The sequence below is a fragment of the Corvus moneduloides genome, chromosome 7, assembly GCF_009650955.1.
Source record: "Corvus moneduloides isolate bCorMon1 chromosome 7, bCorMon1.pri, whole genome shotgun sequence".
Taxonomy (NCBI): domain Eukaryota; kingdom Metazoa; phylum Chordata; class Aves; order Passeriformes; family Corvidae; genus Corvus; species Corvus moneduloides.
In genome coordinates, this window is record NC_045482.1 from 4,434,055 (window position 1) to 4,461,264 (window position 27,210).

Here is a 27,210-nt window from a genome sequence, read left to right on the forward strand (position 1 = left end):
GTACTGTGCAAGTGATTCCTGCGTGGTATGCTGTGAAATAGATACAGTATAACTTGGCAGCATAGCTGCTGACAAGAAGGGTTAAAGGTTGACATGGGTCTTTTGATCCCAGAGTCTGGGAACCCTTTGTTAAATGGCAAGCCACAAGCAAAAGGATTGTCATGGAGAACTGTCTTTCCTCAAAAAAAGACATTATGAAAAAAGATATTATGAAAAATATTCTGTATGTTACACAGACAGTGCCTGATGAATAAAGAGTGGGATATGAAGGCTCAGGAAAGAACTCCTTTTTGATAGGAAACTTCAGAACTTAAGAGTTTCTGTTTTGAAAGCATTAGCATTGTTGATTGTTTTCTAATGTGTATGTATAAGAATATATCATAATTAATCAAATGCTTGCTTTATATAGATTTAGAGTAAATATGTTTCTCTCAATAGTGCCAGTCACGTTGTTCATGGCCATGTTTTTCAGTTTAGGCAAGGTTAGATGACAGACCTGAACTTTTTGGGTCTTATTTCTCAGACTGATAGGATCAAAAATGAAATGAGATATGAACAGTTATTCCCCTGAGATGTAAAGGCTTTCATTGCACGTGGATCAGCCTCTGAATGAAATAAAAAAAAAAAACAGCGGAGAGAGTGTTCTTGTTTGACTTGGGAGGCAACATAGTCTGTGTTCTTTAGATAATGTTCTTTTTTATGGAATCTCTGAATGATGTCGAAATGTTGAAAGAATGAAATGTCTAACAGAGTTGTTGTGTTTGTATTGTGTCATGAAAATGAGAAAATTTACATGGCCCATGTTATTTTCAGGTTTGCTGTAAACTACCTGTCATAGCTATAATGACACCAGCCCTCAGAGAGGCAACAACAAAAGGTCATGGTATCCACTTGTCACCTTCTTTGTCCTCTAGAGCTATGGAGTCTGATACAGCTTTGTGCATGGAAAATTCCAGAGCAGTGGAAGAGAAGATAAAAGAGGACTCCATCACACAGATTACTTGCTCAGTCCTGGGGTTCCCCACTGCTGAGCCCAACCTCAGGAATGATATCTTCCGTGTGCAGCATTTTGGTTCCCCACCATCCTCCAAGTGCTATCAGTCTGTCTTGTTAATGAGTACAAATTCTGCGTTTAGCAACAAAACTGGTAAGCAAAAGAAAGCAGGAGAGCCCGGCTGCTCCAAGATGAGAAAAACATTACATAATGGTGCTGACACATCATTTGGTCAGATTAGTCATTCAGAACCCGAGCAACAGGTCAAAGGGGCAACGTTTTCAGAGACCACATCTCCGAACTTGGCAGGGATGCAGAGACTTTCAGGTTCAAGTGTAATTGAATCCAGTAATGCAGAAGAAATGCAGCTTTTAAATGGTAAATGGTACAAGAAGAATGGGGTTTTGGGTAGGGCTTTGGAAGTCTGCACTGAAACAATAAAAGGGGATTTATTACACCAAATTCTTCATGGGCCTTCAGAAGGGATTTTGACCTGCACCCAGGAGGAGGTGTATGCTCGTTTACTCCAGTGTGTCACTAAGCAACAAATGGAAATCAGTCGCGCCAAACGAACTCAGAAGCGTTTACAAATGCTCCTGGCAAAACATGTTATCAAACACTGTGATCAGCAGCTGAAATGCTTTGTGAAACATCAGCTTCAGAGGATGAAGGTTTTCCATGAGCCAACTAGATTTTTGAGCAATAGCTCCCTCAGATGCACTGAAGGTTGGCCAGAAAACAGCACAAGTACTTCAAAGCGTAGTTCAAGTGTGGACGTACAGAACGGAGTTAGTGTTGCACCAGGTGAAATCCGTGGGTTTGCACTTTCTACTGGAGGGCTGCTGTCTCGTGTGGAAAAGGACCTGGACTCTGATGCAACATGTAGCAGCTCAGATGAAGATGGTGAGGAACAGACTGTAAGAACAACTGTGGAAGCGTAAGTGTTAAATTCCTGCTTAGACTCATGTACTTCTTACTTATAAATCAGGATGGAAGGGTCTAGACCTACGGATTCCATCTTGTGTGAGTGACTTTGTCCAGTAGATAGTGTTACTGAAACCAGCAAGACTGACAGTGTGAGCTAGGTTTGGCAAAAAGTAAGAACTTCTAATTAATGCATTTAAGGAGCAGTTGCTTTACTAGATTGCAGAGAACTAGAGTTTGTACTGCACTCTATCAATTTGCATTACATCAATACTGCTCATACTCAAATGGTGCTGTAAATCAAATAGTAATAGCTGTAAATACTTTGGTCCAGAATGAAAATAATTTTAATTTTTCTTGGCGTTATTACACATTAGTCAATGTTAGGATCTTGAAATCCAGTATGATGTGATAAAGAGTAAAAATTCAAAATGGTCATCTGATGCAGGTATCAAGCCATCCAGTATCTGGTTGTTGGTATATTGAAAAAGTTTGGTTCTTTAACTTTTAATTTTTAAAATGTTAATTTACTTACTGAAGTCACTCTGCAGCTATAAATGTAGCTAGCAGTGGTGTTTTTATTGTTGCTGGTATCTTTTTCAAGAAGAACCAGAGGGAAATTCATATCATTAACTAATAGTGTCTTGAGTTGGCAGGAATCCTGTCAATACTAATCACTGTGGCTTTGAAAATCAGTGGTAGGTAAGAGGAGATAGTACAATTGCTTTCTGATGATGGTACAACCTTCTTTCTTTTTCTTTTTTTACCTCTGCCTTGCTACACTATTAACACAATCTCTTCAGTCAAGAAATTTTAGAAAGCAGTGAAAGGATTGCTGCTTTCCTCTTCCCAAAGCTGGAGAAACGAGCATGTCTTAAGGTTTGTTGGGATGTAATAGTCAGGACTGTTATACACAGAAGAGAGCTGCACACAAATGCAGCAGCTTGGTAGGAGCTTCGTGACGCCCACATTTCTGGTGGGTTCTTACAGATTGTCAGGACAGGGTTTGTGTTTACACAAAACTTTCCTTATACCCTCTGCTGTTATAGGTTGTCTAGAAAAAATAAATTAAAAAATACTTTAAAACACTTACTTCCAGTTCTGCTTCCTGAAAAGCATAATGCTCAGGAGAAATCAAGTAAGCTTCTGAAACTGAAAGAGCTGTGCCCTGTTACATGTTTATAGCTTCAGTCCAGCAAGGCTGTGTTCTGCTAAGCTCTGTGGGTCTCAAAAACAGAGGAGAAAAGGTTTTCATTTTCTTTTACGTATTGTCAGAATGGTAAATACTGTGCTGAAGTCCAGCCAAAGCATAATGACTTGCCAACTAAGTTAGGATCACCTTAAATATTTGAGTTTGCAAATTATTCTTTTGAAATATTTTGATGAAAAACATAATTTGGGCTCTCCCCAGCATAGAAGAATCCACCTTCTTCTCCTAACTTCTGAGTAATAGCTCTGCCTCTAGGAGATTGTGATTACATGAACTGAAGAGGAAAACTCCTGAGAAATTCTTAATTCTTGAAGGGTAGTGGATAATGTAAAACTTGGACCAAAGTTCTGTGTGATGGTTTTCTTTTTTCTTCCTGCCAGGGACACTTGAATTTCTAACTCTGCCTGCCAGTCCTTTGCCTTTATTCCTTCTTGTGGCTTTTGGGGTTCCTTAAGTTATCTTTCCACTTAAGGCTTACTCAGTTTGCTTTGTTGCGCTGATGAAAAAATCCACAGAGGATTATTAAGAGCAAACCTATCACCTTTGGCTCAGGAAATCCCCAAGCTGCTATTGCTGACAGCTGGGGGAATGTTCAGGAGAAGCACTGCTCCCTCCATGCCTGCAGTCTTGTCACAGTGTTATCTCAGCTACTGCTAAAAGGCAGGAGAACTAGGTAGATGATCTGTAGTGTGACTCAATGTGGCCCTTTATTTTGGGTTGTTTGTTCTTCTCCCTCCTTCTTCCAGCAGCAACAGCCTTGCTGCATTGGTAGGGAAATAACCACTGGCGTTCGAGGTGTGCTGCTGGACCAGCAAGCTCAGAGTTAAAAGTACTGCCTGATTTAAGCAGAAGACTTGTCTTTGTGCCTAGACTAAGGCAGTGCTTGAATTAACATTGCATTGAGGACAGACTGTCTCTTATTTGAATTTATCATTATCTTCAGCTCAATGTTTTTCTTCTATTTCTCCAACCTTCCTAAGATTCGCCTTTGTGGCTAAAATGCTGCCCTTTTCCTTCGAGGTAACAAAGGTAAATCAGTTTTTCACCAGTTCAGCTGATGAGATTTGCTGGTTCCTGAGCCTTGCCACTTTAAGGCCATTTGGATTGCCTTTCATCTGGACAAAAGAAACAAAATTACTATCCATTTTTATTTCTGCTAAGTGGATTTACATGCTTTGAAATGGCTTTCTCTCCTCAGGAATTGGTTCTAAGTGCTTTCCAGAAACAATGGGATCATATAGGTGAGAGAATACTCATTTCCTCACCTGTGTGGAAATATTTATTTTTCATAGTGAGGACTTTTACTCTGAATTCCTCTGTGATATTCTTCATAATACTTAACTGTAGATACTATAAGGTTCAAGTAATGTAGTGATGAATGAAAAGAATGTTTTGGTTTTGCCCATATCTCAGTAGACTGACTGCATTTTACTTGAGGGTATAATCACGCTTGTGACTGGTCACTGTCATGACTGTGGTGTTTTTCATCCTTTTTTGGGGGGAGGAGGTATCAAAATGTGCAAGGCAGGGAGGAGCCTGCAGTTACTATGCTGAGAACAGTGTGTTTCCCATCAGGAGGGAGAAGTTGATTCCAGCTCCAATTCCTCATGCTAGTTAAAAATCCTGGAGTTATTTTTAGCATTTTGAACCTGTTCATTCTCATTATCCTGAAAAGAGTTTTTCCCAATGAGTGTTGACATAAGCTCTTCTGAGCTGTATCTCAATGCTTTGTGGCTCAAGTAAGATTGTCTTTATCCTTGTATTTCAATACCTTTGTTGTTTAGTTGCAAATAGCTATTGTAAGATATTTAAACCATTGTTTCTACATTCCATAGATTCTGTCCTCAAGATGAGATCCTTGGTCTGCTGTTGAAGGCAATTCACAGTACTTACCGAACTTCTCTAATGCCTAGAGTAATTGGAAAGGCTCATCCCATTTCAAGAGCTTAATCAAATCATATTTTATTCTTTCGAGTGTCTACTAAAAAGAAATATGAAAAAACAGTTGCCTGTCTTTAGGGCCTTTGTCATTTTGCTGTTACTGTCAGCTCATGAGTGTCTTTAACCTGTCAGTTGTCATAGAACCACATTTCCAGCAGTAACTTTCGGTGTATTTTAGTACCATTCCATCATTTAGGCATAGGAAAATCCCACTACCCAGGGGATGTGTTAGTCTTTCTCTGTAGTTTCTCAAAGGCAGCTGTTTGGTGCTGCTCGCTGGCTCCCTGTTAGGTGTTAGAAACCAGAGCAGACAGTGCCCAAGGAAGGTGACGCAAAGCTGACCATTAGTAATTCCTTCAGGGATTCATAACTAACACTTGATATGCAACATAGACAGCATTTCACCAGCTGAATTTACTTGAAACCTGTTGATCTTTGTGGCTCATGACGATGAAAGATTATACACAGACATAGTCATAGATTTCAAAGAAACACAGGTCCACTCTGGGAGCAGTGCGTATCCTGCTAGGCCAGCTCCACATTCTTACTGATGTATTTTGTGTCTTTTCCTGATGTAGTAAGAAGTACAATGTACCACAAAGAACTCTGATGCTCAGGTGGTCATTTGGGAAACTTTTAAAGTTGCAGAGCTTTTCTTCTACGTACACTACATGTGTGATATTCCAGAATCAAAAGATACGTCACTGTGGTTCTTTGAAGAAACAGCTGCTCACTCCATCAAACAGTAATACCTGCACCTAATCAATTAGACAGAAAAACTGCGTGCAGTAGATTTTTCTGCAAAATAAGTAGCTCTTTCTACTCACGAAAAGTCCTGTGCCTCGTTTTCCCAGTTCTCCTTTCCCTATCCAAATATAATCCTTTTGCATCATTTGGTGGGATTTTTCCCTCTGAAATGTTTTCATGCTTTTTCCTCTGATTTCTGAAAGACATGTTTTACTGATTATCCTCCAGCAATCTCACACCTGACAAAGACGCACTGTTACATCTTTCCATGGCCACAGGGTTTATTGTGCCTGGAAACTTTCATCATGAATGTGAAGAGATAGTAAATCTTTCTCGTTTTTTTTTTTCTCTCCTTCTTTATTTTTTCCCCCTTAGATTGATAGTTGGAAAGAGAAGATGGGAAATCTGCTTTTAGTACAAACATGTGATGGGGAGGGGAGCATTAAGGCAGAGAAAACACAGGAAGGAAGAAAACATTGTGACTAGTATCTCCAGTCTAATCTGTTTGTTCTAGATTATTTTCCATTTTCCTAGCATTTTTTCCTGTGGCTGACTGAGCAACATCAATGCAGTTCTGCAGGCCTGGCTATATACAGTACTGCTTAAAGGACAGGGTTTATTGCAAGTCTTCGAGCCGTGTTATAAAGGGAGGCTGTTTGTTTTTGCAAGGTCAGGTCCTAATTTTCCACACTGAGCTGTAATTTCACTTCATATCTGATATGAGAACTGAATTATGAGTTTGGAAAGGGGAGGAGGAGAGTCTGCTAGGACTAAATACTGCTCTTAAGCACAAACTCCAACTTGTTTCCTGGTTTTAAGACGTTTTTAGTTTATGAGTCCAGGAAATGTCTTATTTGCATAGAAGATTAGTATGAGGGCTTTTGAATAAGTATAAATTCATTGGTGTTAATAATATGCTGATTTAAGAATGTTTTATATGTTGCTTTTTCAAGAATTCCATTTTCTTGAAATGGAAAGGCTCCTATCACTAGGATGTGGGAGGAGAATGAAAGAAAAGTTAGCTTTACATTACCTTCTGTTTTAACTCTAAGGATACATACAACAATGTATTATTTCAGAATATGTTTAACCTCACTTGGCTGGGTTTCTGTAAAATGGATTTAAAACTTCTTTAGGGTCCCACATGCATTTGCTGTTTTGCTTTAGAGATCTCATGTGCAGCAATAAAAACTTACTGTTGAACAAGACTTTGTTCTCACAATACCAGAGTAATGTTCTTGTGAGTGGGGATCCTGATTTCTAACCTGTAATTACGTTAATGTTTTTGCAGCTGCTGAAGGCACACTGAAAGGTTTTAGTGAAGGGCAGAAGGTTTGACAGGTTTCAACCTGCAAGGGAAACTTGGAGCTGGGAATGTCAAATCTGTTAAGTTAGATGAGTGTTGAACTCAAATGAAAACTTGGCATTACTCGTCTTAATAACTGTTTAATACACAGTCAAGATGGTGTAGTAGCGTAGCATATCTAATAAGCAGGCACATGTGTATACATATGTAACCTTCTCTGCTTAATTAAATTGGAGACAAGAAGTTGGTTCTTGATGTCAGCTGCTGATTAATCAGTGGTTTATGGCTAACGTTTTTCTTTCACTAAGCTGTGAAATGTGTTTGTTTTAATTAAAAGATTTGTTTACAAACAACAATGAACTGTCTTTATAACTTCTTGTAAAGCAAGGGCACTGTTACTTTGGTTTATAGCTAACACTGATTTGTGAGAATATACTTCAAAGTTATACATCCAGTGCCTTTGAAAATCAGCATACGTGGGCCCCTGATAGAGAAAATTATTTAAATGTTTTCATTTTTACATGAAGTAAAAAGTGTGCATAAAGACTTCCCAAAGTAGGAATGCTCTCCTATAACAGAATTTCAGTCATACTGCTAAATATGGGTTAGGAATGCGATGTTAGATGTTGGATTTAAATATATTGACCTGTGCTCTTTTTTTACTGAAACGGCTGTAAATTATTTTATTTTCATCCACACACATTGCCTAGCTCTTGTGAGTCAAAAGAAGTATTCTGTTTGGGAATTTAAATCAATTCAATTTTCAATTAGCAAACTTCTAATTTCTGATTGTGGTGTTGTAAAAAAAAATAAATCTGGAGGTCTTAAGTTTGAATATATGTGGACTATAAACTCCCTTTCTTCCCAGCCCTTGAGGTAGACTGAGCAGCTGTAAAACTCAGTGAAATTCAATCACAGGCTCCTACAAAACACCCGAATACCAAACTGTTCAAACCTACATTCATTATACTCCCCACCCCATGTCCCTGCTGACTGAATTGCGGGGTTTAACCTCAGAAAGACCTCCATCCTTGCCCTGTGAAGCAGACAGCCAAGTTCTCTGTGGTTCCTCCTCTATTCACAGCACAGCACACCTGCAGCAACTGGATTTCTCGTGTACCAGGGTGTCCCATGTTCTCAGCGCAGGTGCCGGGGTCCCTGCTGGGGCCATGCTGCTGCAGGATCCCCGCCCAGAGGTTTCATAGTCAGCACAGCCCCTCTGCACCTTCCTTTGTGTCAGGCCTGAAGCGGGACCCCTGTCAGATGTGCCCAACTGCCCTACCAGCCAGAGGAGCACTCTGCTAGCTCTCCTGTTAGCCCCTTCCCCACAGCACTCCCCACATAAGGCACATTCCCAGAGGTGGAACATGGATGGCAGTGTGTGGTGATACCTTTGCTTCTGCTCCTGCTCCTTCTAACCTGGTTTCTCTGTCGTGGACTTCCACACCTACCACAGCCCCTCCTGACTCTCCTGGCAGTCCCTGCTGGGACAGTTTTGTACTGCTTCTCTTGGGCTACAACCCCTCCACTACCGAAAGCCTGCTGCTGACTTTGGTGTATCTGGCATGAACCTTCCTGGTTCAACTGTTAGTTGTCCAAGATGTCTCAAAAAAGAATATGGCTCTTACACATTTTACATTGGAATCTGATACTATATATGTGTGCGTATATATATATGTACTGATTTATAAGATGGAGTTGGACCTTATATGAAAACCATACCCATCTTTTCCTTGTAAGAATATAAATACAAATTTTGGAATAAACTTCAGTGGCTGGACAGCATTGATAAGCTGCTTGTGTATAATGTTCCATTTGCACAAATCTTTAAAGGAGTGTATTTTGTAAGTTCTGCCTTATTTTGTGTTGAGCATGGGCTACAGATGTAGCACTACTTAGTTTCGTTTTGAAGGGCAGTTGTGTCTCACTTAGAGAGAAATTCTAGGCCTGTGTTCCTGGTGTTTTGTTGTTAATCTATCCATGTTGTGCCATTTCAAAGGCAAGAAGAGAAGCTTGTTTCTTGGCAGCCCTGCTGTTCTTGAAGTTTCTTTCTCTGCATTTTAGCACTACCTGCTTCTCTGCTTCACGTTGGACTGATTTACAGCATACTGGGGTGCTGAAGCAGACAGTAGAATCTTAAAAATTATTATTAAAGTATTTTTAACAAAAGCCATTGGCAGATAATCAATTTACAGCATGTTTGGGGTTTTTTTATTTTATTAAGAGGAAATGCTGCTGGTTGTTTACCTTTTGCAGGTTTTTACTTCCTGGACGGTTAATATTCTGACTGACTCCACCTTCACTAACCCGTTTGGCCTTTTATAATTAACACAGCTCTAAAGAATTAAGTAAACAGAAGTGGAGATGAAAGGCATGTACCAGGTTGTGAAGCCAGCCAGTGGAAAGATTCAACACTCTAAAAGATCCTTTAAGAAGCTGAATATTTAATTTATTCTGTCCACAAATTGAGTTAACAATTCAGTGCAAGTTTTAACAATTCAGTTTCTAATATAAAACAGCAGCGGTAGTGTGATTCTTTGCAGGGACCCAGGCAAATGCTGGCTGTGGTATCTCATCAGTCTGGAGGATGTCATTTCTCAGATGAGGGAGCATATATAGAGCGCCAGTGAAATTCTTACTAAATCTTTCCCTTGCTAGGGTATCTAAGCACAGAGACTTTTCCTTTTCATATTTTCAGTTTTCTTCTGCAGCCTTTTTTTCTGAATATTAGTTTTCCTCTTCTACCCACTGTCCCTTCTCTCTTTGTGGAAGATGTAAAAATTTGATTCCATTGCTACTTAATTCCTTGCTACTTAATTTTTTTCCCCCCATGAATTTTCTCTTCAAGAGAAAAATCACAGCTATGGTTGATAATTTCAGGTGTTAGTGCATAAATTCCTCAGGCCTGATGGCGCAGCAGAAATGTTCAGCTGGATACAGTTTTTTGGTTTGGGAAGATTAAGATGTGTATTATATGTTGGTATCAACATGCGTTAATGGATTCAATTCTGAAAGTATTAAATGGCTTCAATGTGTCAGAGATGGTGGGGCCAAGCATGGGTGCCAGAAATTGTTGTGATAAGCAGTTGCTGATGTCTATAGATGATAGGGATAACTGTAACCCATGTTTTGGGAAGCTGTCTAGTGTTCCAGAGGAAAATGTCTGCCAGATAAAAATTTCTGTTAAACACCAAAGGAGATAGCGACCTGGAAGGCTCCAGAGGAATGACCTGGCTGCAGATCTTCATAGAGGTTGCAGGCTAATTTTGAGCACCAGAGAAATTCTCTCGACTGACTTTTTTTGAGTAGGAGTGGGGCACGGGGGGTGCATAGCTTGGTTTGGTGTTGGTTATCCCAAAACAGCAGCATATTGCTCCGGCATAGTCTGAGCAAAGGCTGAGCGTGAACTGCCACAGTAAATAGTGGTTTTTTGTGTAATGTTGATCAGCTGTAATACTAGAGGGAAGATTTTGTTACAGTTTGTTTTAATCTTTTTTGCACTCAGGAGTGCATAGAAGAGACTGCATTCATAAAACAGCACGCACTGGCATTTTTAGTTATGTAGTTATTATGGGTTTAACAGTTAACTGATCCAGGGGAATTAATACTTCAACAGCAACTGAAGTTCATCCTGAAAACAAACATTATGTAGGTGTGCTGGAAGAATTAGTCCTTGAGAAAGCATTTACGGGTCATTTCATAGTTGCACATATTTGTTCAGCCATTACAAGTGTTGGAGGTTTTGGTTGGGAGTGGGCATGCACTTTTATCGCATAAGGAAAATCTAGATAAGGTTATCTAAAATATGAGCAGATCTGAATTCACCTAATTAGAGTATTTTATATCTTCTTCTAGTCTTCATAGGTAATCTCTCACTGTCAGTGTCTGCAGAGAGAAGAAAAATGGACATGCTGAAGATCTCCACCATGTTGACCAAAGCTATGAGAAGCCCTGGGCCCACATTAGTGGCTTGCAAGAAAATGCTTGTATTCAGGACAGTTGCTTTTTGGGCTTTAACATATGTAGTCAGAGAACTGACTGTAATGCTGGTGTAAAATTAGGGGCAGCTGAGGAGGTTCACAGCTATCAGCTCCAGTCCTGGAGGAACTCCCACCACACTAGTGTGCTGTGGAGCATTTGTGATAGAGCCATGTGGAGAATATTTTGTATTTTTGTACAACTGAGTGTCTCAAGAGAATTGGGGGATGACTGGTTTTTTCTCAATGTTTCATGAAGTTCATGGTGAGTCATACGATGTCTGGATGGAATTTAAAGACTTGAAAACCATCTGATTTCTTTTTGCTTTTCAGTTTCTGGAGATCAGTCCTTCATAAAAGCAATAAACTTCTGCCCTTGTTTTCAGTGACTCCCACTAAGGAGGGTGATTGGCTCTTTATCCTGAGGGTAGAGTCACTCTGTGGTTTATCAGCTGCTTCTTGCTCCCAAGTGCTTCACTGCTATGTGATTAGCAATAGGCCTCTGTTAGCCCGGGAGTTCCCCGCAAGAGATGTGCCAGCAGGGATGTGGTAGAGGTCACTTTAGGATTGTATCATCTGAAAACTCGATGTCAGAACACTGTGGATTAAACTGAAGGGAACATCACCTAGCAGAAAGAGCAAAATACCCCATGTTGAGAGACTGAGCAGAAATGTAAGTGTGAGATGATGTCAGGAAGAACTGCTGTTCTTACGTTTAATGAAGAATTTTGGAATTGGAGGATTGTTTTTCCCACCCACACTATGTGAGTGCCTTGCTCTCTGGCTTGCATGCATTTAAGAGTGTTGTTAGTTGAAAATGTTGGTGTTTTTAAAACCTTTTGAAAGGTGACTGTTACGGGTTGGCAAATGTGGTTTTTGAGTTTTGATGTGGGTCTGTTGCAAGCATGCTCCTTTCCTGTGTAGCAGGAAGCATCCTGCCATTGTCCCTGCAGACATGTCATGGTAGGGCATGTTACTTGTTCTCACTGGGAGTTACAAAGGTGGAAGGCTTTAGTTTCTTTTTAATTTTCAGCGTGTAAGATACTTGTGGAGAATCTTGCCATGGTCACAGGGCTGCACACTCTAAAATACTCTTTCCTGTGCTCATCATACTTTCTTGAACCAGCCTTCCTGGATACTTACTGTCAATCCCAGGTTCTGTGTATTTTGTGCCTTTTAAACACCATTGTGTTTCTCCATCATTTATGAACTGTTTTCAGGCTTATTGTTTTGTTTGCTTATAAAAATAAAATATGCTTTTAAGGTTTAAATTCCACCTCTTCTCCTTTCCTGTAACCAAAATACCCCAAACCCCCACACAAACCCCAAACAGCAGTGTGTGTAGCACAGCAATTTTATCTTGGTCAGCAGTTCCCTTTTGCACTCAGCTAGGTTGCCTGCATCTGTTTTTTTGGCACAGGCTGATCTTAGCTATTGGAAAAACATAAATCTCACCCAAAACACAATGGAAGCACTGGAAATACTTCTGAGGGTCCTGTTGTGTTCTGCAATGTTGGTTTGGTTATGTAAAAACATTGTTTGTTCTCAGTGTTTCTCTTTGGGGGAAGGTGAGAGTGCTACAGGGTTCTTCTGTGCATTCTGTCCTTAGGTCATGGCTGAAAACTTACTTCAGTTCTAGCAACAGTACCAACTGTAATAGCAGTACTTAGTGGTCTTTACTTGCCTCTTCAGTCTCAGCAGAAGCAAGTAGGTTTGATGAAATACATACACTGCCTCTGCTGTTGCTGATGATCTCCAGCTGAATTCTTTTCCGTACTTTGGGATGCCCCAGTACAGCGTGAATGTCTGCTCCTAGTTACATTTTTGATCATAATTTGTCTGCATTTGTGTATGTGCTCCTTGTACATTGTTTGTTCTTCTGCATTTCTTTTTTTTCCTTCTCTTGCAAGTTGTGCAGGATTGACCTGCAGTCAAACCAAAATAGAAATGCAGGAGGGTATTTCACATGGAAATAAGTTTTGCCCCTAATGCAATTCCAGCATGTTTTTGTAGGGCAATTTAAATGAGATGTTTTATTCATACAAAATCAGCATTGCTCTGGTTTTTTCCAATTCTAATAGTCCTGGATGAATGTAGATCATCTGCAGATTTAGAGTCATTGCAAGAGCAGTAAGTTTATATGCAAATTTAATATTCCACTGTACTACAGTACTGAACATGAGAAACTTTCCCAGTGTAGCATGGTTTATACTGAGCTGCCAGCAGAAGAATGATTTTGGAATTCCTGTGGAGGATGTATGATCTTTGAGTCAAAAGCACAGAAACCAAGTAAAGATGCTTTGCAAAAGGAGCACACAGGAAGCAGGACAGACAGAAACGTCTTTTTTCTTGTCTCATTCCCAACAGAAAACAAGAGCATGAGCTTATACTTTAGCACCTGCTTCTGACTTCCTCCTTCAGTGACAGGCCTGGTTATTTTTATAACTGTTTGTAGTTGGTTTTTTGGTAGGTTTTTTTTTTTTCTTCTTCTCTGGGTTTGCAGAATTAATGAATTCACTGGAGCCACATTAAAACAACATCCTTTTACTGAGTGAATGTTAAGCTTTACTGTCTGGCATCCCAGGAACAGATTTACTAGTTTGGGTTTTGTTTCAGGTTGTTTTTTTTTTGTTGTTGTTGTTGCAGAAATAGGTTATCATTTGTCACTTGAGCAACCATCCTACTTTGCATGCAAACAGCTCACTTTAGGAGTGTGAGGATAGTTCATAACGATTTTATCTCTCTTAGGAGTTACAAGCTTTACTAAAAGATTTTTAGAGGAATAGACTTACAGCAAAAGATGGTAAAAAATAATGCAAGATCAAACAAATAGGAGTGAAAGGGATGGGAACAGAGTTCAGCAATGCTTCTGTCTCTTATCCTGTCTGCAATGCATCAAAGCTAGGAAGGGGATCTAGACTTAAACTTGCTTCAATCATGCTGCCCCTGAAGTTAAAATTAACCAGGAGCAACTCTAATCCATGTCACTGTGTAGCTGCCCAAGTCTTTGAGCAGGCACTGGCCTTGGGGCAGCCTGGGCCGGCAAGACAGAGAAGCTAAAACTGCTTCCTTTGGCCTGAGCATAAAATGTTTGTGCTTAGTTAGGTGGAAACCTTTCCTTAGAGTGGGACCTAAGGACATTGTTACACACTAATTAAATGCTGTTATTTTAATTATGTAATAGAATTTAAAGCCTTAAGAAATACTTGCATAGTGTTTTAGAATGAAGCAAAAATGTACTTAATATGTTTAACAGTGAATGCAGTTGATTCAAGATTAAATACTGTGTTTAAGGGGAAAAAAATGCAAACATTTTTTAAAAATAACTTGTGATATAACTTTGCAGAGGATTCTGGTATGTGTAAGACAGTAATGTACAGGGGTTATAGCATTTAACATTCCTTCTACTGTCAGCTGTGATTCAATATTGCTTGTGGATTCCCTTATGCCACACTGATTTCATGTAGTGTAGGTGACATAAGACCAGTTCTGGCCCTTTCCATTCTGCTTCTTGTTTCCCAGCTGTGTACAGGACACCTTACTTTTTTCCTCATTTCCTTCCCACTCTTCCTCAGTCTGTTTGAGGGTAGCTCCCCTTTCTCCCCAAACTGTTGCATCTAGCTTGGGAGGTGAATCTGTCCATGTGATTTATTTCCTTTCACCTTGGCTTTGTTTTTACAGTGTCCTGGTTTGCGGGGTTTCATCATTCATTTGTTCATTTGCCTTTTGAGAAAGGAGCAGAAATAAACACCTCAGTACTCCTGTTGGGTTTTTCTCAGTTATCCTCTTTATTCCTCTTTAATTTGTTTTTTGTTAAAATTATTAACTAAGGGATTTTTATAGACTCATTAAGCAGCTCTTTCTTAGGACTAGCTTTTTGCCAGACCAGGGTCCTGAGACAAATCTTAACTATTCCAGCCACCATGGTTGTGTGAACACATTAAAATTAAATCTTTGAATTCAGATTCCCTCCCTTTCCCCGCAAAGTGTATTTTATGATTTCCAGGAGCGCAAACATGCAAAAGCTGTCCATCCCAGAGAAGTTTTTGTTAGGAAGACCTGGTTAGAGCATAAGTAATTGTGACTCTTTACTCTTTGCTGGTATTGATGGGAAGATAAAGAGAAATAAAAAGAGGTCAGAAGATAGATTTTCACAAGATGACTTCATATGCCTTTTTTTCTTAGGAGAAAATTATGAATAGAATATGTAAAATGTAAGTAATTTATTATTATATATATTTACAGAGTTCTTTGAGTTCTTTTTGATAGTAATCCACATTGCGTTCTCATAGAATTTGGATTTAAATAGGGTGTTTCAATCTCCATAATTTTGTATGTTCATTTTTTTTGTGTACGAGAGAGTTTAAACTGGTGATAAATTATGTGGGAAGATAATTTATGTTAAAAGGGAGAGGATTATGTGTTTTAGAGGTGACCTACCCGACACTGTGTTTATTGTTACCATTTATGATAGCTAAACTAGACTGAAAGTTCTGAAATTTTGAGTTATATTATGTTTTATAATATTAGCCTTGAAAATATTAGGATTCTCAAATTTGATGATTCCCTGCTCATGCCAGGACGTGTCTAGCATCTTCTGCAGGGGGCTGTATTACCTTTCTTTGTTGTTGAGGTAGTTGACACAAAATTCTGCATGAAACAATTGCACTTGTATAATGTTCCTATGCCAGATCGTACCATCTGCTATTTCTTGTATCTTTTGTGATACTTCAGTGCTCTTCATTGCCTGGGGAACAGGAGATCATGTATTCTGCATGTGCACAGTGTCATCAAGGATCTAGATCTAGTAATTATCCCAATAACTTGAGGAAAAGCACTTCTTTTCTAGAAGTTTAATTTTTGTTTTTACCGTTCTTCTAAGTCAGCTGTGGCAAACTACTTGACAGCTTCACTGGGGAAAAAAACACTGACACTGAACTGTGCCATAAATCAAATCCCTCCTGATGGGAGAGAATTTTCTAAAAGTCCTTGCAAATATTCTCGGCACTCTGGGTTCCTACAAACACCAGTTACTTTCTGTAAATAAATAAACAATGTCAGTTAATGGTAGGATAATAGTGGAAGTTGTATACTAAAATACTGCGTTGTGTTTTCTGTTGCTTAAATGTATTGGATATTAAGATTGTTTGTTGCATGGTATGGTTTCATCATTAATTTCTTTACTATGTAGGTTGAGTAATGTTTGCTACCAGTGATGAATTTAGCATAACAAAATGAAGGTATTCACAATGTCAAGTACCAGGAGGCATATTTTTTGTATTACAAAAAGCATCTATTTTGAACAGCAGTAAGAGTGACCTGACTATACTAAACTGACACAGATATTTATAAAACAGCTTGAATAAAAGAAATTTAAACTACTTAGTTGGGTTTTTTTGGGCAATGACCTGATATCTAGCTGGTCATTGCTGGCTGATGTTTTATTAGATTCCAGTTGTTAGCAAACAATATTTGTCAAAGCTTGTGGGACGAGGCATGGTGTAAGAGTTTGGATTCTTGCTGGTGGAGTTACTGGAATTCTTTACACATCTGTAATTAGCCTTAACTGATACAGTTTGGTAGTTTATCCAGGGCTGAGTTTTATAATCCAGAACAAAAAACTAGCTTAGTGTGGGAATAGCCAGTGAGCATGGATTGTACTGGTTTGGGCAAGTTCTGTTGCTACAGAAATAAGCTGATGTGAAACTGGATGGGTATAATCAGATATCTTCTGAAAGCAGCTGAGATGCTTGCAACATGAGGCAGAGCAGCTGTGAAAAATGTTTTTGTGCAAATGTGGTTATCTTTATTTTTGGACTAACCAGCATTTTGTCTTCACAGCAGCTATACTTCTGAATCGAAGTGGCTTGCAGACAGAGCTAGAATTGGCAGCCGTTGGACATGGCTTCAAGCCCAGATTTCAGAACTAGAATACAAAATTCAACAGCTAACTGACCTTCACAGGCGAATACGTGCCACCAAGGTATTGTCTGTAACCTCATAAATCGGCTTTTCGAATCATCTTTTGACAGTGTTTCTTGTAATATTTATGTCTTTGGTTTCTTGTTGTTGTTCTTTGTTTTGCCCTAGACTTCTTGTGTCTGTGCAGGCTATCACCTGCAGAGTTTAATGGGAAAGACATCAGGAGCTAAAAACTATTGTACCTTAAAGGCACCAGTATAGGACTGCGATTTGGGAACTCTTACCTTTGTATCTGTGATAGTGACTTTGTTAGTGGCTTTCAGGGGCCCAGCGCACAGTACTGCATTTATCACACTGGTTTTTCCCTCTGCAGGAGAGGTGAGATTGCCTTTTCAGGTGGGATGGTTGGTTATTTATTCATTTTTGTGTTTTGGGCTTTCAGGGCTTTTTTGTTACTTGCAGTGCATGTTTATTCTGAGGATTAGATGGTTAATGTTTGTACAGCACTTCGAACAGGTCAAGGATTAATAATTACTAAAATTCCAATGTGTGTAATTCATGTACTAGTTTTTGTAAATTGAACTGGCTGGACAGTGGGAAAGTGACATTCCTAAACCATTAGTAATCTAGCTATCAATTTAATGGGTTCCCCAGGTCGTTCTCACATAAAAGAAGCCAAACCTGTGTGAGGTGGCGTGATAGTGAGGGGTTTTAGAGCAGGGCTCTTTGACTCTTCGTCAGTGTGCCTCATGTAGGTTTTCTGGTCTGTGTTGGTGTCAGATAAGCACAACTGAGAAGAGCAAGAAGATGCTTCAGAGTTTATGTGGCTGAACATGAGACTTAGAGGGAGTTTAAAAGGAGAAGAAAATCACCTCAGAGAGCATTTCCCTCTGAACACATAAAGAAAAATTATTACGTCTTCTCCTTTTGCCCGCAGAGCCCTTCTTTTCATATCCAGCTTGTCCCCAGTCAGGTTTTTCTTTACAAAGAAATGAAGAGCCTTTGTTTAAGGGTCTGTGAAAGGAGATTTTGTATTTTGGTGAAGGGTGAGAATGCCTATGTTTTAGTGTTGTCCTGAATACCAGATACACACACACTCTTATACACAAAAGCTGTCAGCCTTTATGATGGTGTAGGTCAGATGAGCTACAGAAGACTGAGAAATAATATCAGAGAAATAAGAGGAAAAACATTCTTTTAGTCATGCATTATCTTAGCATAAGGTGATATGTTGGTTTGGAGCCAAGTCATCTTCCTGGTGGAGATTGTTAGTGACATTCCTTTCTGAAACTCCATGCCCATTTTACCAGCTGTGGTATTTAGTGTTTGGCATTGTGTCCCATAGTAAAGGCAGGCACCTATTTTCTTCAGATGGGATTTTTTTTTTGTGTGTGTACATGTTTATATTATACCAGTGCAGCAGCTACAGAAGGACATGTGGGCTGATAGAAGAGCTCTTTGTTTTCATTTACTGGCTGCAAAGGAGTTACACAATATCATTAGAATTTGTATGCTGTTTAATGGTTTTAGAGTGGTTTTGATGTGTTTTGAGTGGAAAAAAATGTGATTCATAGCAAGGGAACAAGGATTTCAAGCAAAATGCCACTCCTTAAGCACCATAATGCAATAGGAAGGGAGATGAGTAACTTATGGTCTGTTTCCTGGCCTACTACATTGTGCCTTCACCATCTCTACACACACAGAAGTAGCACCTCTGGATCTTTGAGAGTCCTTTCATTTAAAAAACAATCTGTATCTGCAAAACAAAACCATTCCATTTGGGGAGGAAGGCAGTCATTGCCAAAACCTACTGATTGTAACTCATTTAACTTGTAATATAGTTCATATTAGTCTTACAATTATTTACTCTTCATCTTCTGTACCTATTCCATCTCTCCCTTTCCATACGCTCTGTCAATTTTCCTCTTCCTTTTCTGCTTTCCTCTTTCCATGCTTGGTAAACAGGTTTCCAAAACTTCAAAAAATAAAAGTCCATTGGAAGCATGTGTGTGTATGTCCCTCTTTTCAGCACTTTTAATGTGTGTCTTCCCATTCCTCTGACCTCAGAATTTGGATTTTAGACTTTTTAGACTCTCTGTGGTCATGACCTATGATCTTTTTACTAAAACGACCTAAAGATTCTAAGTTCTAAAAGAGTCTAAAGCTGTTGAGGTAGCTTGTCCTCCTGCTGTGGCACACAAAAATTAGTTCTCTACTTGAATTTCCTTGAATATACTGCCCATAGTATGCTACTGGTCTAGATTTGTGTCCATCTGCTGTAAATGGAAAAGTGCAGATGATGATATATGTGGAAAAATCTAGTATTGACTTGATGGACATTCAGAATCTCTGTGCACTTTTTAGGCATTAAACCAAGTTTTCAAGCACCTTTGTTTATTTTTAGAGAATATCTTTGTTCTCAGCTTTGAATTTAAAATTCAAACAGTGGAATAAGTTAGGCACAATGAGAGCAAGACAATTTCACTTTTTCTCCTAGTCTCCTCTTTGAAATCTCTTTGAGACTTGCTTTTATGTTTTAAGGCCAGTTGCTGCTGAGGCAGAAGTAAAGGTCTTGCTGAAACTATAGGACCTTTAGTTTTCACAGCCACAACCTAGGTGAAGTCCGTCTTGCTTAAAGAAATAACAATACGGCTTTCTTGTGTTCATATTATGACAGTCTTCCTTGTTCTTTGATTGAGTGAAATATTGTCATTAAAAAGACAGATTTGAGGCAGTATTACAATAATCCCATTATTTTAATATCTGCTTGATATTTGAGTAACTGTTAATACTTAAAAGCAAGTAAGTTCTTTCCCTTTCTCTTTGGAAAAAGCCTGGAGAGGTTTGATAGCCTTTTCTGGTATTACATTTATTTGCTCAAGATAATGACAAACCAAGGAACTATTTGAGGACTGGGTTTGACTGTCACAAGGTCATTTTTGCTTTTATTTTGTTTAACATTTTAAGTTCTTAAACCAACTGATACATTACCTAGAGTTGTACTAGAGACTTCTATTTTTCTTATCTCTCGTGCGGAAAATACAATAGGGGTATCATTTTCCTAGTTCCATTTATGAAACACTGTTATTTCCCTACCATATAAAGTTATATTTATCTTATTAGGTGGTGTTCTAGATGGTACACTGCATCTGATACCGTATTTGTGCAGATGGTCTTGAAAAGCATATATTTAGCATAGTTACTTCTAATTATGAAACTCTAAAAATGCTCACCTTAAAAAAATTGGTTATTAAATTGTAAAAGGCTTTTGGTTATAATTGTATAATTTCTGCTGCATAAGAATAACAGCCTTGATGCTTTGCATAGAACATGGATAGGAATAAGAGAAATAGAGCACTTTAAAATTACTCCAGCAAAATTTATTGACGGCAAAGTCTAAAACCAAGTTCAGATCATTGGTGGTCATTTCTTAGGGAGTCTAAAAAATCTAAAACCTCCTCTTAAATCAGCAGGCAAATGATCATATAATATTCTAATAAGTATGAATTTCTGATTCAATTTTGACACAGATGTTTAAGCAGTAGTATAACACTGGAGTGATTGCTGTTACAGGAAGTAGCGTAATTGATGCAGCTTTTTATTAAACAAAATGCGTACTATTTCCGTATTTTAACTGCAACGTGCTCGAAAGTTGTTGGGAGGATTTAAGAGGGATGTGCCGGGTTTGACTGCCCCTTAAAAATTACTTAGGAGGGTTAATCTGTTGTCGACCAACTGTGTTCAATTGCTGTTGTCTAGGGGATGGTGGTCTTAGAAGAATTCCCGTTTCCAAAAGACATTTTGAAGAAGCAAATACAGTTGACAGACCAAGAAGCTTTATTAAGCGCCACAGGGAATTCGCAAGCTGCCATTGAGAGACAGGATTCTTTGCCAGAGCACGACTTTGAAATGTCACCCAGCAGTCCTACTCTGCTTTTACGAAACATAGAAAAACAGGTAAAGTAAAATAAAACTGAGTTGTCAGTGAAGCCAAATGACTGACTTCAGAAACAGGGAGGTTCCATGGTGATGACTTCCAAAAAGAAAGATATTTTGCAGTCCTGGGAGTGGGTGCTGATTAATTGAAGGGTTTAAATTAACTACACTGTACATCAGGTTTACAAATTAACCTCTTATTTCTGACGTGTCTGTGTTACTGCTTTGTTTCCCTCCAAGCGGACACATAACAGCCTCTAAGAACCATCCACAAACCCGCCCCTGCTTTATAGTCAGGGTCAGTGTAGAGTTTCCACAGGTTATTTCAGGAAATACTTAATGTGAGAAGAAAGAGTAAAAGCCCAAACAGAACACAGTTGTTAATCTGCCTTTTCAAACATTGTAGGACTCTGGTTTGGAGCTGAGGAGTTCCAGGTACTTATCAGGTACAGTGGAGGCATAGTTGTGAGCAGAGTTTCACTTCACAGTGTGCAGAATGGCTGTTTCCATGGTGTTGATTCCAGGAAATACGATTCCAGCAGGATTTTCTTTTGCTTGAAAGTACATAAAGGATGTGGTAGGATCACATTGCTGAAGGAGATACTGGAAATTTGTTTTTCAGAATGAATTTATGCAGTTTGTGTAAAACAAACCTGACAAAGCCACTGTGGGGCATTAATTTGTTGCTCTGCTGCTCTACATAAATTCCTGGTCATACAAACATTTTTTTAAAGGGTTAAAAGTAGTAGCATTAAGTACTAGTGCCTGTTCCTGAATCTCTGTGCCAATTTTTCTTATTCGATAGTCATACTTTCCTGTTCTTAAAATGCTTCCCCTCATTGATAAATCTTATCCACCACAGGCAGGACTGAGGAAGCAATGTAACAGGAAATTTCCATGCCCAGTGCTGGCAATTGCATAAGGTAACCCAAAGAGCATTTTTAGAATGTGGTGAATGGCCCCTCTTTAAGTGGTGGCTTGGAGAATTAAACGCACTTTTGAGTAAGACTTTTGACAATTAAAGTGATAGTGGTCTGTTTCCTGGTCCCCAAGTAGCCACAAACTTGGTCCAAGGAGTGCAATAACTTTGATGATCTGAAAATTACTTGGAAGTAAAAACTAACACATCGAACACGACGCATTGGATTTCTTCCCTTTTACACCACTAAAAGCTTTGGGGTTTGATTTCCTTTTTGACCACCAGTTCTGTTCTTAACTCTTGAAAGTCTGCGTTTCTTGTTCAGTGTCAGGAGCAACAATGCTGCAGCCTGAAATACATCTACAGATATTCCCACAGATTTCTTCAGTCCGCTGTTAAAGTATTTCTTTGTTAAAAATAAGTAATTTTTCTTGTGAACCAAAAGGAAAGTCGTATAGAATAAAAGTGACTAAGGCTGGCAATTTTTATTAATACGGTTTTCGAGTCCTTTTCATAGCTACATGTATGTTTCTCCTTGTGTTTTGGAAGTCTGCCTTTATTTTTCATGCTCTTATATTGAGTAGAGACTGCTCTTTACAGAATGAATTCTGTTGAGATTTTTAAATCAGTCTGCTGACTAGTTTACTGGCATCTTGTTTGCTTTGTCCAGTCCTTTTATAATTGACTTGCTATTTCTGTTCTGTAATATCCATCCCTGAATTTTTTATTCTGATGTGAAGTTTTTACCTGAGTACATCACTTAAACATTAACAGAAAATCTGTGATTTGTAACAAAACAGAAAAAAATTCTTCCTATTTCTGCTTAAATGAAAAATGTAAATGTAAAATCAAAATGTAAAGAAAACTTACTGAGTAACCTTTAGCAATTCATGTTTTAAACAATCTTAGTTCTGAATGAAAATCCAACAGAGTAATACAAAAGGTTTGTTTGGGTTTGTTTTTAAATGAATATGCCGTTTCAGATCCATTTAATTTCTGTTCAGTGTGCAGAACACAGTCTCCTCTAAGCATTTATTGTGAGAATAGCCTTTAAGGTCTGACATTTAAAACAAAAAATCATTGTGAAATGTTTTTTGGAGACAGTCCACAATTCATTGCTTTGTAAGGAGTAGTTCTTAGTCTTAACAAATTGGCTACATGTGTTTAATTTGTTTTGGGTCAGTTTTGAAAGTCACGGTGTTTTGCAGGAGGAGAGGGGGTGCTGGTTGCCTCTTGTTGCTATTTTTGAGGATACCAGAAGATTTTATCCATTTTGTCTGTCTTTGGAATAGTCCTCATGTAGTTACACTTCCTTTTATAAAAACACCTTTGTCAAACTACAGTAAGCAATGAAGAGGATTCTTCTAAGAACAAAAAACTTTGAGCGAATAAAATGTATGATGAATGGACAGTTGACCTTTTTTTTCCCCCATTGAAATGTTTGTCAAATGACCAGTTAGCAGCTCTGCCTGCAGCTGTTGTAATATCAGCTATAAAGTGTTCTGTTTTCTGTTTTCCTTTTAAAGACCTTTGGTCACAATACTAAGGTCACTAGTGTATTTGGGGTACTACTTCAAATGTATAAACAATGTTCAGGGTTGTGTTGGTGTTTTATTTGGGCTTTGGTAGAGTTGAGCATAATAATTGTGAAAGTAAAACCATGCCAACACAGTTATTCACAGGAAGAAACTAAATATGATTATTCCATGATGTACGGGACTGAAATCCTAAGGAGGAAAACAAGAACCCAGGACCTTTGAGCTGTTGAGTCTGGATAAAAGTCTGACTACCTTTAATTTTTATTTTTTTTTCCAGAGTGCACAACTAAGTGAAATCATCAGCAGCCTAATTGCTCCACTCAGTCTGTCTCCAGCTTCTTCATCTCTTTCCTCTAAGACCTGTAGACACAGACAGTTGGTCAATGGCATCTCCTTCAGGTTGGTGACAGTGTGGTAGTTGTTTTTTTTTTGTTTTTTTTTTTTTGATAATAACTTGCAGTAAAGTTATCTGTATGGAACTAATAATCATTACAATATTAAATAAGGAAAAGAGAACTGCTTTCTGCAGGCTTCAAGAGAAATCAAGTCTTGATTGTAAGGTTGAAAATAGTAGGGCTTTGTGTTGTTCCTAAAGATACCATAAAAGTATAGCCACTGCAACTACATTTAAATACTGGGAAGATGGATCTGTGAAGTAGTGAAAGAATATAGGAACACATTTCTTCTGATTGTTTTGAGACAATGCATTCTGTCATAACAAGTGCGGCTTTATTTCTGAAAAACTGACAAACTAGATTAGTAGGATATGTAAGCAATGTTGCGTGTCTCAGCAGGGGTCAGTGGCGGGGTGGTAACTTCATTAATTTTGAGCAGATCAGTCGTCAGTAAAAAGCCGAGTTTAACTTTGCCACCTACATTTTCAGGAATTTGGAGATACCATTTCCCATTCAAGGTATTTTGTTCTGGGTGGACACACCTTCCAGGATGACTGTAGGTTAAAATTAACATTTTAGAAAAATGTTTCTCAGTGCTAGTCCATACTACTTAGTAATTCCATCTTTCATTCAAAGATTTTAAATACAGTACAGGCTGTAGTAAGTATTAGTTTCAGAACAACATTAAGGTAATTGACTACAGCTACAAAAGATCTAGGTATGCTGGATATTTCTCCTGGATTACTTGTAATGCGATTTTTGAGGACGCTGTTATTCACAGGTCTTAATTAAGGTCAGGTGGATGAAGAAACTGTTCCCAAGAATTGGGGTGTTCATGGCAGAGTGTGCAGCAGAACATAATTCCCTGGCTTCTGACTCCAAGAAGAGCTGTCCACACCGTCTGTTTCAGCTTTGCTGCAGAGGTTGTAGCCTCCCACAAAGAGATTATAATGAGCAGCTTGGATGGGCAGCTTCTTTAGCTGCCGTCTGTTCCACAGTGGTTGTGTGATTCTGCCCTAAATTTAAGGGGTCCTGGCATGTAACATCCCTGTTCCTGATGTATCAGTTGTTTATAGATGATGTAGGAGAAAATCAGAAGGTTCCTGTCAGATGTGGACTAAAAATAGCCCTGAAATAGGAGTTGCTAACAGAGATGGGTATGTGGAAAAAGAGAGTAATTTAGGCTGTGTCTTAAATCTGACTTTTTCAGAGACAGATGAGGAAGAATTCCTGCTTTTAAAAATGTTTTTAGGAGTTATGAAGTTAACTTCATGATGAGAGACTCTAATGGTGTAACTTCAAGCCAATTCTCTTCTTACTTATTAGGCACTGTCCAAAGTTAGTCTTTCCATTTCATGAGTAACATGTTGTTTGCTCATGGACTGCTCTCTAATGTTCTAAGGTTGGTTGTTTTCTACTCATGACCTAAAAAAGTCCAAAGAAAAATGTTAGGACTTGGAAGATTTTCTCAGTACTGTAACTCTAAACTGGAGTTTGGCAAGTTAGGTGTTGGAAGGGAGTCTGAGAGACTTCAGGGCTTTCTAGATGCTTTCTTAAACATGAGTTAAACAGTTAATTTCAATTTTTCACTACCTATGAAGTGTTTTGAAATCTGCAAATAAATCCTCTTCATTAAAGATTAATGAAATAGAGTAGTTATCATGAGAATCCTGCAGGGAAATTCACTGCCTCCTACTTCTTGGGGTTTTTTGAGCATGTTCAGGGGTTTGGTGATATCTTGTTGTTGTAGTAGCTGGGTATTCAATCAATTGAATTAACTTAATAGTTCATTATTAACTTACGTGCTGCAGTTAAGTTAATTCTTGGTTGCTTCTCCCCTTGCTTTTTCTAAACCTCACTCTGACTGTGTTCAGTATTTCAGAAAGCAGAAATCAAAATCAAATGGAAAATAAGGGGATTTTTTTGTTTTTGCGAGGGGGAAGAAACAGATGATTGCAATTTTCACTTACGTAAGTTCTTGAAATTAGTTGTAGGCTATTGATGTGAAAAACACGATAGTCCATGTTTAAAGTAGGTTTAAGCATGAGATGCTTTGGAGTTGGTAGTTGTGGGGTTGCAGTACAGCTGGTTACATTGGCTGTTCGCAGTGGAAGTGGAGGTGCATGTACAGTTCTGGTTGACTGAATATAGGTAACCTTGAATTGCCATTTGTCAAGGCCTAATTACATTAGTGCCTTCCTTTTTTTTTGTGGCTTTTCCTTACAATTGAATCTAGGTGCCAAGATTAGCCCAAAGCATTGCATGAAGGTAGATGCTCATAGAAGCAGTTCCCTAAGCTAGTGATACCCACTTTCTTATGAGGGGAGGGGAAGGAAAAATTGATTACTTCAGGACAAATAGTGCCTGTCTGACGGCTTCCTGTGCAGGCATGCATCTGGAAGTAAGGTCAAAAGCAAGAAAGGAAAACCATGAGCTTTGAAAGGAGCATTCTAGCAAATTCGTTACTTTCACATCTGGCTATGGTTCATTTTGTTCTTCTGTAGAATCATGTTTTGAAAACCATTCAGACTAAGATCAAACTAAATGGGTAACTCAAAGCTTGATTGGGAAACCATTTAAACAAGTGGCAGGAAAACCACAATGCCATGTACAGGAGCTCCAGGCCACAAAGATGAGATCTCTCTTCATCTGAAACTAAAGCGGTGCATTGCTGCAAGGCACCGGAAGGTAAATAGAGCAGATGTCAGAGACTGCAGAGAAATTACCAAGGGCCTGGGCAGACCACCAGAACAAAGGCAGGAATCACAGGAGTTGAGGAGCCAGGCTGAGGAGCTTTTTATTCTAATTTATCTGTCCAAGTTGTCTCTCACATAAGAGAGGTATGTGGAAATCCACAAGTTGAGCTTGGGACCATCTGACTTGGAAAATGTTTTTGAGAATTCAGAGAAAGTATTTTAAGAAATCTTTTTCATGGACTGTAAGCCTTGTATTTTTTTCTCAAGCCTTAAAAATGTAGTGTTAACATTAAGAATGTCATGCCTCAGTATTTTGGGCTTTTTCTTGGCACTTACTGGTATGTTCCTTAAAATACTTTGTACCATCCCTCTGTTAATTAGCATGTTATTTTCATGTGTCTGTGTTGCTTATTGGATTGTATTGATGTGTCAGAAAGACAGCTCAAATTCAAGCCCGTTAAGCCTTGTTACCACTCCAGTATAGCATGGGATGGTGTTTAATCACACTTCCATAACAAGCCCTTTTATTTAATAAAAATGTACTGTTAAAAGAATCACCTATCAAAAAAAATTTATAATGGCCTTGTAATAAATCTACTTTCATGTTCTACTAATAAACCTACTAATAAAACTGTGACTCATCATAAGGCAAAATAATCATTCATGCAGATAGATGACCTGTTACAAACCAAGGCCAAAATACCC

At 38.6% G+C, this 27,210-nt stretch overlaps 1 protein-coding gene across 9 annotated transcripts in view; it reads left to right on the forward strand.

Moving 5' to 3' along the window:
* KANSL1L (KAT8 regulatory NSL complex subunit 1 like) overlaps positions 1–27,210 on the forward strand; it is a 67,389-nt gene that overhangs the window by 5,525 nt on the left and 34,654 nt on the right. For 4 of the 9 annotated variants that reach the window (XM_032115358.1, XM_032115360.1, XM_032115353.1 and 1 more), the window contains exons 2-5: positions 915–1,931; positions 16,941–17,082; positions 20,781–20,978; positions 23,692–23,813. In XM_032115358.1, the coding sequence (XP_031971249.1) occupies positions 919–1,931; positions 16,941–17,082; positions 20,781–20,978; positions 23,692–23,813 (1,475 nt within the window). In that variant the 5' untranslated portion in view covers positions 915–918. Of the gene's footprint in view, positions 1–813; positions 1,932–16,940; positions 17,083–20,780; positions 20,979–23,691; positions 23,814–27,210 lie in introns of all 9 variants that reach the window. The other 5 variants (XM_032115355.1, XM_032115356.1, XM_032115357.1 and 2 more) reach the window with 4 other exon arrangements.